Below are 11,190 nucleotides of genomic sequence, written 5' to 3'. Positions count from 1 at the left end.
GCAATGGAGCACCAGATGTTCAACGACCCGTTCACGAGCAGCATGTCGTCACTGGAGGCGGAAATCTTCTCCAGTGGCCATCACCACCTCGCGCCGTCCCCGCAGTGGCCGGGCCTAGACCTAGACCACGACATCCCGGCGGCGCCGGCTGCCAACAACGCCACCTCCTCCGGCGGCTCGAGGTCCCACCGAAAGATGAGCCACAGCGCGTACGAGCGCGACAGCCGCAAGCAGCTCAACGAGCATTATTCCAACCTTCGCTCCCTCCTCCCCGACGATGATCATCACACTGTAATTAGATCTCTTAACTAAACCCAACTCGTTCATCTTCTCTGAGCTACGCTACGCACATGTGCGAGATTCTGTACTGAGCATCTGATCGATTTTTCATTCGCTGACGTCGCAGAGGAAGCTGGGCAATCCGACCATTGTGTCGCGGGTGATCAAGTACATCCCGGAGCTGCAGAAGGAGGTAGACGGCCTGGAGAAGAAGAAGGAGCAGCTGACGCGAGCCAGCTGCAGGCCGGGAGATGACACGGCTCCGATCGTCTCCGCCACCTGCCTCGACGACAGGGAAATCATGGTCCAGGTCAGCCTGCTGAACACCATGGCCGGCGCGCTGCCCATGTCCAAATGCATCAAGGTGCTGGAGAACCAAGGCCTCTGCCTCATCAGCTCGTCCGCTTCCGCTTTTCAGAACAGGACCTTCTATAGCCTTCATCTCCAGGTACACACATGGGTCTTCTGACTTAAGTTCCTGTTTTTTTTTGTTTTTTTTTTTTGCGATGAACTTAAATTCCTGTTGGTGTCCTGTCATCGATGCTTATGATTTGATCTTAACTGTTGACGTTCCAGTATTATATATTAGTAATACTTGATGAACTAATAAACTCAATAAAGCACTTTTTTCTCCGACGTTGATTGAGGTGGATTTAGCTAATGGGTATATACGAATTTGTGGACATTTTTTCAGGCCCTACTCTGGGTTATACACTAACCCATGCAATATTTATTCACTCTATCAAGGTAAACGACTCATCAACATTGTCAAATGAAAGTTAATTAGTTTATTGTGCATTTGAATGAATTTTGCTGCGATCCCACCACCCCACACGACCCTCAATAAAAAAATGGTAACATAGTACGATGAACGGTGAATTAATGGTGCGTTTTGCTTACCTTGACCGATAACATGTAATTAAGGTTTTGATGCAAGGTATCTGTGTGAGCCTCAAACGGATCAGGACAAGTTTCTCCTACTGCGAAATGGTTCTCGGTTATAGCATTGGAGTTGGAGGATAAATGAGGTTACATGTGCCCTCTAGCCATATGTAGCATGGATTCCACGAAACCCTCATCATTCTAGCTAGGCTTTTCGGGTTCCATCTTCTGGGCTTTGGAGGGTTCCGACAGCAATGTGTCAACACTCATTGTTGGTGATCAATTATCATGCAACCGTGTCAAAAATTATCATACATACTAAGAAGTAACACAATAGTTCTATGGATGTGTCAAAAAATTGTAATATTGACTAGATGTCTGCGACTATGTCTTATGTTCCAACTTACATTTGTCGGAATGGTAACTTCACACAAAAATACTTACAATTCTATCATCTTTTTTGAAACAGAAAACCCAACGAACAATGAGCAAGGAGTGCTCAACATTTTGTGACGAGCTGGAGAACGCCGTGAAGCAAAAGGCAGGACTACATCCACATTACTAGTAGAAGACAACATAATAATGGTGGATGCGATCATATTTAAGTACTACCAAGAATCAAAATGCATGCCATACCTATATAGCAAATAATCAAAGATAAATAGTACCGATGCATGCATGATAATATAAAACAGTGTGTTCCATATATATAACTACTATTGTATTTACATTCAGGCCCTACATTTTCCTCTTGATGTACCCTAGCTTGTACGCAGATGCGGGTTGAGTATAATTAGTATGCATGATAGGACGGAGAAAATAAATTTAGAGCTGGCCGCAAAAGCAGTGGCGTGCATTCTGATAAGACACGCCATGTCCATGTAATTCATACAAATAAATAAATATATTATGGTACCACCATGTCGTGTAATGTTCATATATGATTTGGAATTATGAGGATGATTAATTTGCCTCAACACATCGTATTTTTACATACATAAACAATTCAGACTCCTAGCATGCGCAAATAATCCATCACTTGGTTTCAGTGAGGACCATTGACAATACGGCTCCTCAGTAACTCTTCTTGTTTCGGACGACCATGAATGTTACTATAATTAAATTTGATAATTACTGATAATTTAATTTGGTAATCATTTGTTGATGTGCTATATCATTTTGTGTCGTCATTGTGTTCTCATCTTGTGGTGTGGGTGTGCTCATGCGTTGGTGCATGTCTCCAAGATCTGCTCGTATCGCTTGTCTTAGATGCTAGCTTTTTTTTGAGAAACTTTAGATGCCAGTTGTAGTATCCTGCTGTATTCCTCCTTTGGCATTTTCGGAGGGGAACGATTGCTGAGGTGGTGCGCCGGGTGAGAAGGCCAGGTTCAGAGCACCCATGTATACGGCCTATAGGTGAACAGAGTTTTTCACACATGAATTAGTAGTTCCATGCCCTAAAAAAACAAACATGCAGCAAAAGATGTCAAAAAAGTTCAGACCTTCCTTTTCTTGTAATAAAATAAAAATCAGACGTTGCAGACGAAAAATGCATCATATTAACTGTACCATATACTCTGTACTCAGCAGTCTTTTTGTTAGGCCCCCTTTGGGGGGGGGGGGGGGGGGGGGTCATGAACCTCTGTATATTTTGCATCCCAAATTAATTCTAAGTAACTTATGCTCTTGCAGCTCCACCTAAGCTTAATTATAACACGGCGTCCTTAGTTAATCTGAATTGACCTTCAAAGCTAGAACTGCACTATCTAGCACGCTGGGCCGGTAAAACTGCTACATCCCGCGCCCCTCTTGTGGGGAAAGCCTATTTCGGCCGCCGCCGGCCCTCCTCTACGCACCCACAGTCCTCACCGCTGCCACGAATGAGAACTTGGGTCTAGGCCCGTGCTGCGAACAGTGCAAGCAGAGTCTTGTCGTAGAAGGTTGTTTTCGGTGTGGTGCTATCGAACAGTTTGCAACGACGTTGGTTCATGGAGATGTGGTCGAGGGGACGGTGGGGAGGGCGCGTGCTGGATGTGGCGGTATACTGATCCAGTTCACTAGCATCGCATCTGCCATTGGTGGAACATTGTTCTTGAACAATTTCAATGAGGCATGCCATTGCTAGCACAGTTCACAGCAGCCTATTGTCGAAGAGGCTAAGAAAGCGGCCGCCATGAACAACGGAGGAGGCAAGGAACAACGACGCTGAGCAAGCCGTGAGGAAGGAGGCGGCGAACAATGGCGTGGAGGAGGAGAGAAAGGATGCCGCCATGTAGTCGCAATTTAAGGAGTGGATGAAGGAGTAGGACCGCCGGTACTGGATGTGGGAAAGGCCCGGCGGTACGAGCTGTTGAAGGCGACGGCTGAGCATGTTGACACTAGGGTTTTGGTTACCGCTAGAAATTTTGAGATTAACCATGGTTACCGCGTATTTCGATGCCCCTGGGTAAATGGGCATTTCGAGCAAAGAATGATTTTCTTTGAATTTAAACACTTAATGTATAGTAAAGAATAGCAACATCTCAATTATTTAAACATTGTTGGTGGTAACAACCTAGCTATTTCCCGGTTCGAGAGAGGTAGCTGGTTCAAGGGCCCCTTCTTGGACTTTTTGGTTTTCCTTCAGTATACGTAAGAACAAAATGTTGAAAATAAATGACCAGGTGGTCGAAACCCGTGACCTCACAGCACGCGCATAGAGAACGTTCCACTGAGCTAGAAGCTCTTTTATGATAAATGTAAGTTCAAGTGTTGTCTATATCTATTTTGAAATAATTTGAATTCAAAATTCAATTATAAATTTCACTCTACATTTCGTGGTAACCATGGTAACCACGTTTACCGGTCCCCCTGGGTAAAAATGCCCCATTTGATAACCGTTTTCCGGTCCTGCTTAGTAAAAACTAAAAATGCCCCATTCGGTAACCAAAACACCGGTTGACACCAGGAATGAGGAGCTCATCAAGCAAGGCAAGGGCCGTGCTTATGGTACCAATGGTATCTCCTGAGCTGAATGAGTTGTTCTTGAGCAAGTTCTTCGTTACACTTGAAGACCGCCTTGCACTCAAGGCAAAGAGGTCTAGAAGCATGGCAAAGTAAACATGAATATCTTACATTGATGGAATTATTCGCAATATTCAGTAGTAGCTAGTGCGTTCACTATAAATGAGTATTGCAAAATATTATCTGAAAATTTCACTAGTGTTTTTAATTGTTGGAACACTAGTGGTGTCATATACATATCTCGTAGAATGTGAGAAAATGGATTATTTGCCCCCACTTTACTTCTAAATTTGATAATCTGCCCTGCCACCCCCCCCCCACCCCGCCCTGAGATTGATGGGTGGGCCCGGGGCACTGGCCATTGAGACAAGCCTGGGGCAAATCATCAAACCCCATGTAAAGTGGGGCAAATGATCAAATCCCCGGTAAAATGAGTAGTGAGAAATATTGTTTGAAATTTTCACAACCGAGTATCTGTTGTGAAATGTTTATGTAGTTTGCATATCCTGGTCTTCATAAATTTGACTCCTCAAGTAGGCAGAGCTTCAAACTTTTTATTAAAATTCATTGAAGTTGGATGGCTGTATTCAACCATATAACCATTGGTACTCTGATAAATCCAAATTTAGCATATGTATTTCTAAACATGTTCACATCTGCCATTTTCGAAAGCCCTGTATCACGAAAATTCAGCAATCAATTTGGTTCTAACTGTTGGAAATATGCCCTAGAGGCAATAATAAATGGTTATTATTATATTTCTTTGTTCATGATAATAGTCTATTATTCATGCTATAATTGTATTGTCCGGAAATCGTAATACATGTGTGAATACATAGACCACAACCTGTCGCTAGTAAGCCTCTAGTTGACTAGCTCGTTGATCAACATATAGTCATGGTTTCCTAACTATGGACATTGGATGTCATTGATAACGGGATCACATCATTAGGAGAATGATGTGATGGACAAGACCCAATCCTAAGCATAGCATAAAAGATCGTGTAGTTTCGTTTGCTAGAGCTTTTCCAATGTCAAGTATCTTTTCCTTAGACCATGAGATCGTGCAACTCCCGGATACCGTAGGAGTGCTTTGGGTGTGCCAAATGTCACAACGTAACTGGGTGACTATAAAGGTGCACTACGGGTATCTCCGAAAGTGTCTGTTGGGTTGGCACGGATCGAGACTGGGATTTGTCACTCCGTGTGACGGAGAGGTATCTCTGGGCCCACTCGGTAATGCATCATCATAATGAGCTCAATGTGACTAAGGCGTTAGTCACGGGATCATGCATTGCGGTACGAGTAAAGAGACTTGCCGGTAACGAGATTGAACAAGGTATTGGGATACCGACGATCGAATCTCGGGCAAGTAACATACCGATTGACAAAGGGAATTGCATACGGATTGATTGAATCCTCGACACCGTGGTTCATCCGATGAGATCATCGTGGAACATGTGGGAGCCAACATGGGTATCCAGATCCCGCTGTTGGTTATTGACCGGAGAGGCGTCTCGGTCATGTCTGCATGTCTCCCGAACCCGTAGGGTCTACACACTTAAGGTCCGGTGACGCTAGGGTTGTAGAGATACATGTATGCGGAAACCCGAAAGTTGTTCGGAGTCCCGGATGAGATCCCGGACGTCACGAGAGGTTCCGGAATGGTCCGGAGGTGAAGAATTATATATAGGAAGTCCAGTTTCGGCCACCGGGAAAATTTCGGGGGTTACCGGTATTGTACCGGGACCACCGGAAGGGTCCCGGGGGTCCACCGGGTGGGGCCACCTATCCCGGAGGGCCCCGTGGGCTGAAAGTGGAAGGGAACCAGCCCTTAGTGGGCTGGGGCGCCCCCCTTGGGCCTCCCCCCATGCGCCTAGGGTTGGGAACCCTAGGGGGGGGGGTTCCGCTTGCCTTGGGGGGCAAGGCAACCCCTTCCCCCCCTTGTGGCCGCCGCCCCCCCTTTGAGATCCCATCTCTTGGGGCCGGCGCCCCCCAGGGGGCCTATATAAAGGGGGGGAGGGAGGGCAGCACACTACAGCCTTGGGCGCCTCCCTCCTCCCCTGCAACACCTCTCTCTCTCTCTCTCGCAGAAGCTTGGCAAAGCCTTGCCGAGACCCGCTACATCCACCACCACGCCGTCGTGCTCCTGGATCTCCATCAACCTCTCCTTCCCCCTTGCTGGATCAAGAAGGAGGAGACGTCCCTGCACCGTACGTGTGTTGAACGCGGAGGTGCCGTCCGTTCGGCACTCGGTCATCGGTGATTTGGATCACGGCGAGTACGACTCCGTCATCCACGTTCATTGGAACGCTTCCGCTCGCGATCTACAAGGGTATGTAGATGCACTCCTTTCCCCTTGTTGCTAGTAGACTCCATAGATGCATCTTGGTGAGCGTAGAAAATTTTTAAATTATGCTACGATTCCCAACAGTGGCATCATGAGCCAGGTCTATGCGTAGTTACTATGCACGAGTAGAACACAAAGCAGTTGTGGGCGTTGAGTTTGCCAATTCTTCTTGCCGCTACTAGTCGTTTCTTGTTTCGGCAGCATTGTAGGATGAAGCGGCCCGGACCGACCTTACACGTACGCTTACGTGAGACAGGTTCCACCGACTGACATGCACTAGTTGCATAAGGTGGCTAGCGGGTGTCTGTCTCTCCTACTTTAGTCGGAACGGATTCGATGAAAAGGGTCCTTATGAAGGGTAAATAGAAATTGGCAAATCACGTTGTGGTCATACGTAGGTAAGAAACGTTCTTGCTAGAAACCTACAAACCACGTAAAAACTTGCAACAACAATTAAAGGACGTCTAACTTGTTTTTGCAGCAAGTGCTATGTGATGTGATATGGCCAGAAGATGTGATGAATGATATATGTGATGTATGAGATTGATCATATTCTTGTAATAGGAATCACGACTTGCATGTCGATGAGTATGACAACCGGCAGGAGCCATAGGAGTTGTCTTTATTATTTTGTATGACCTGCGTGTCATTGAATAACGCCATGTAAATTACTTTACTTTGTTGCTAAACGCGTTAGCCATAGAAGTAGAAGTAATCGTTGGCGTGACAACTTCATGAAGACACATTGATGGAGATCATGGTGTCATGCCGGTGACGAAGATGATCATGGTGCCCCGAAGATGGAGATCAAAGGAGCATGATGATATTGGCCATATCATGTCACTATTTGATTGCATGTGATGTTTATCATGTTTTTGCATCTTATTTGCTTAGAACGACGGTAGTAAGTAAGATGATCCCTTATAATAATTTCAAGAAAGTGTTCACCCTAACTGTGCACCGTTGCGAAGGTTCGTTGTTTCGAAGCACCACGTGATGATCGGGTGTGATAGATTCTAACGTTCGAATACAACGGGTGTTGACGAGCCTAGCATGTACAGACATGGCCTCGGAACACACGCAATACACTTAGGTTGACTTGACGAGCCTAGCATGTACAGACATGGCCTCGGAACACGGAGGACCGAAAGGTCGAGCATGAGTCGTATAGAAGATACGATCAACATGGAGATGTTCACCGATCTTGACTAGTCCGTCTCACGTGATGATCGGACACGGCCTAGTTAAACTCGGATCATGTTTCACTTAGATGACTAGAGGGATGTCTATCTGAGTGGGAGTTCATTAAATAATTTGATTAGATGAACTTAATTATCATGAACTTAGTCTAAAATCTTTACACTATGTATTGTAGATCAAATGGCCAACGTTGTCCTCAATTTCAACGCGTTCCTAGAGAAAACCAAGCTGAAAGATGATGGCAGCAACTATACGGACTGGGTCCGGAACCTGAGGATCATCCTCATAGCAGCCAAGAAAGATTATGTCTTAGAAGCACCGCTAGGTGAAGCACCAATCCCAGAGAACCAAGACGTTATGAACGCTTGGCAGCAGCGTGCTGATGATTACTCCCTCGTTCAGTGCGGCATGCTTTACAGCTTAGAACCGGGTCTCCAAAAGCGTTTTGAGAAACATGGAGCATATGAGATGTTCGAGGAGCTGAAACTGGTTTTTCAAGCTCATGCCCGGGTCGAGAGATATGAAGTCTCCGACAAGTTCTTCAGCTGTAAAATGGAGGAGAACAGTTCTGTTAGTGAGCACATACTCAGAATGTCTGGGTTGCACAACCGCTTGTCTCAGCTGGGAGTTAATCTCCCGGATGACGCGGTCATTGACAGAATCCTCCAGTCGCTTCCACCAAGCTACAAGAGCTTTGTGATGAACTACAATATGCAGGGGATGGAAAAGACCATTCCCGAGGTATATTCAATGCTGAAATCAGCGGAAGGGGAGATCAGAAAAGAACATCAAGTGTTGATGGTGAATAAAACCACTAAGTTCAAGAAGGGCAAGGGTAAGAAGAACTTCAAGAAGGACGGCAAGGGAGTTGCCGCGCCCGGTAAACCAGTTACTGGGAAGAAGTCAAAGAATGGACCCAAGCCCGAGACTGAGTGCTTTTATTGCAAGGGAAGTGGTCACTGGAAGCGGAACTGCCCCAAATACTTAGCGGACAAGAAGAAGGCCGGCAACACCAAAGGTATATGTGATATACAAGTAATTGATGTGTACCTTACCAGTACTCGTAGTAGCTCCTGGGTATTTGATACCGGTGCGGTTGCTCATATTTGTAACTCAAAGCAGGAACTACGGAATAAACGGAGACTGGCAAAGGACGAGGTGACGATGCGCGTCGGGAATGGTTCCAAGGTCGATGTGATCGCCGTTGGCACGCTACCTCTGCATCTACCCACGGGATTAGTTTTAAACCTCAATAATTGTTATTTAGTGCCAGCTTTGAGCATGAACATTGTATCTGGATCTCGTTTAATTCGAGATGGCTACTCATTTAAATCTGAGAATAATGGTTGTTCTATTTATTTGAGAGATATGTTTTATGGTCATGCCCCGCTGGTCAATGGTTTATTTTTGATGAATCTCGAACGTGATGTTACACATGTTCATAGTGTGAATACCAAAAGATGTAAAGTTGATAACGATAGTCCCACATACTTGTGGCACTGCCGCCTTGGTCACATTGGTGTCAAGCGCATGAAGAAGCTCCATGCAGATGGACTTTTGGAGTCTCTTGATTACGAATCATTTGACACGTGCGAACCATGCCTCATGGGTAAGATGACCAAGACTCCGTTCTCCGGAACAATGGAGCGAGCAACCAACTTATTGGAAATCATACATACCGATGTGTGTGGTCCAATGAGTGTTGAGGCTCGCGGAGGATATCGTTATGTTCTCACTCTCACTGATGATTTAAGTAGATATGGGTATGTCTACCTAATGAAACACAAGTCTGAAACCTTTGAAAAGTTCAAGGAATTTCAGAGTGAAGTTGAGAATCAACGTGACAGGAAAATAAAATTCTTACGATCAGATCGTGGTGGAGAATATTTAAGTCACGAGTTTGGTGCACACTTAAGGAAATGTGGAATAGTTTCACAACTCACGCCGCCTGGAACACCTCAGAGAAATGGTGTGTCCGAACGTCGTAATCGCACTCTATTGGATATGGTGCGATCTATGATGTCTCTTACCGATTTACCGCTCTCATTTTGGGGTTATGCTTTAGAGACTGCCGCATTCACTTTAAATAGGGCTCCGTCGAAATCCGTTGAGACGACACCGTATGAATTATGGTTTGGGAAGAAACCTAAGCTGTCGTTTCTAAAAGTTTGGGGATGCGATGCTTATGTCAAGAAACTTCAACCTGAAAAGCTCGAACCCAAGTCGGAAAAATGCGTCTTCATAGGATACCCTAAGGAAACTATTGGGTATACCTTCTACCTCAGATCCGAAGGCAAGATCTTCGTTGCCAAGAACGGGTCCTTTCTGGAGAAGGAGTTTCTCTCGAAAGAATTGAGTGGGAGGAAAGTGGAACTTGATGAGGTGATAGTCACCCCTTCCGAACCGGAAAGTAGCGCAGCGCGAGGAAAATGTTCCTGTGGTGCCTACACCGACTAGGGAGGAAGTTAATGATGATGATCATGAAGCTTCGGATCAAGTTACTGAACTTCGTAGGTCCACAAGGACACGTTCCGCACCAGAGTGGTACGGCAACCCTGTCCTGGAAATCATGTTGTTAGACAACGGTGAACCTTCGAACTATGAAGAAGCGATGGCGGGCCCGGATTCCGACAAATGGCTAGAAGCCATGAAATCCGAGATAGGATCCATGTATGAAAACGAAGTATGGACTTTGACTGACTTGCCCGATGATCGGCGAGCCATAGAAAACAAATGGATCTTTAAGAAGAAGACGGACGCGGATGGTAATGTGACCATCTACAAAGCTCGACTTGTCGCTAAGGGTTATCGACAAGTTCAAGGGGTTGACTACGATGAGACTTTCTCACCCGTAGCGAAGCTGAAGTCCGTCCGAATCATGTTAGCAATTGCCGCATACTATGATTATGAGATATGGCAGATGGACGTCAAAACGGCATTCCTTAATGGCTTCCTTAAGGAAGAGTTGTATATGATGCAGCCGGAAGGTTTTGTCGATCCTAAGAATGCTAACAAAGTATGCAAGCTCCAGCGCTCAATCTATGGGCTGGTGCAAGCATCTCGGAGTTGGAACATTCGCTTTGATGAGATGATCAAAGCGTTTGGGTTTACACAGACTTATGGAGAAGCCTGTGTTTACAAGAAAGTGAGTGGGAGCTCTGTAGCATTTCTCATATTATATGTGGATGACATACTATTGATGGGAAATGATATAGAATTCTTGGAAAGTATAAAGGCCTATTTGAATAAGTGTTTTTCAATGAAGGACCTTGGAGAAGCTGCTTATATATTAGGCATCAAGATCTATAGAGATAGATCAAGACGCCTCATTGGTCTTTCACAGAGTACATACCTTGACAAGATATTGAAGAAGTTCAATATGGATCAGTCCAAGAAGGGGTTCTTGCCTGTATTGCAAGGTGTGCAATTGAGCACGGCTCAATGCCCGACCACGGCAGAAGATATAGAAGAGATGA

General features: G+C 45.5%; 1 protein-coding gene across 1 annotated transcript; it reads left to right on the top strand.

The window, feature by feature from the left end:
- LOC123075701 (protein IRON-RELATED TRANSCRIPTION FACTOR 2-like) lies at positions 1 to 10,008 on the top strand. The gene is made up of 4 exons (XM_044498246.1): positions 1 to 291; positions 407 to 727; positions 1,631 to 1,725; position 10,008. Coding segments are annotated over exons 1-4 (705 nt in total). The 5' UTR covers positions 1 to 3.
- The last annotated feature ends 1,182 nt before the right edge of the window (positions 10,009 to 11,190 follow it).

The sequence above is a fragment of the Triticum aestivum genome, chromosome 3D, assembly GCF_018294505.1.
Source record: "Triticum aestivum cultivar Chinese Spring chromosome 3D, IWGSC CS RefSeq v2.1, whole genome shotgun sequence".
Classification (NCBI taxonomy): domain Eukaryota; kingdom Viridiplantae; phylum Streptophyta; class Magnoliopsida; order Poales; family Poaceae; genus Triticum; species Triticum aestivum.
The sequence above is the reverse complement of the archived record's forward strand: the minus strand, read 5'-3'. Positions and strand labels throughout refer to the sequence as shown.

Bases quoted from the DNA above. Each gene is read 5' to 3' on its own strand.
- LOC123075701 (XM_044498246.1), top strand. From the start codon at position 4: ATGGAGCACCAGATGTTCAACGACCCGTTCACGAGCAGCATGTCGTCA. The intron at 292-406 runs GTAATTAGATCT...CTGACGTCGCAG, and splicing joins CCGACGATGATCATCACACT to AGGAAGCTGGGCAATCCGAC. The intron at 728-1,630 runs GTACACACATGG...TTTTTGAAACAG, and splicing joins TCTATAGCCTTCATCTCCAG to AAAACCCAACGAACAATGAG.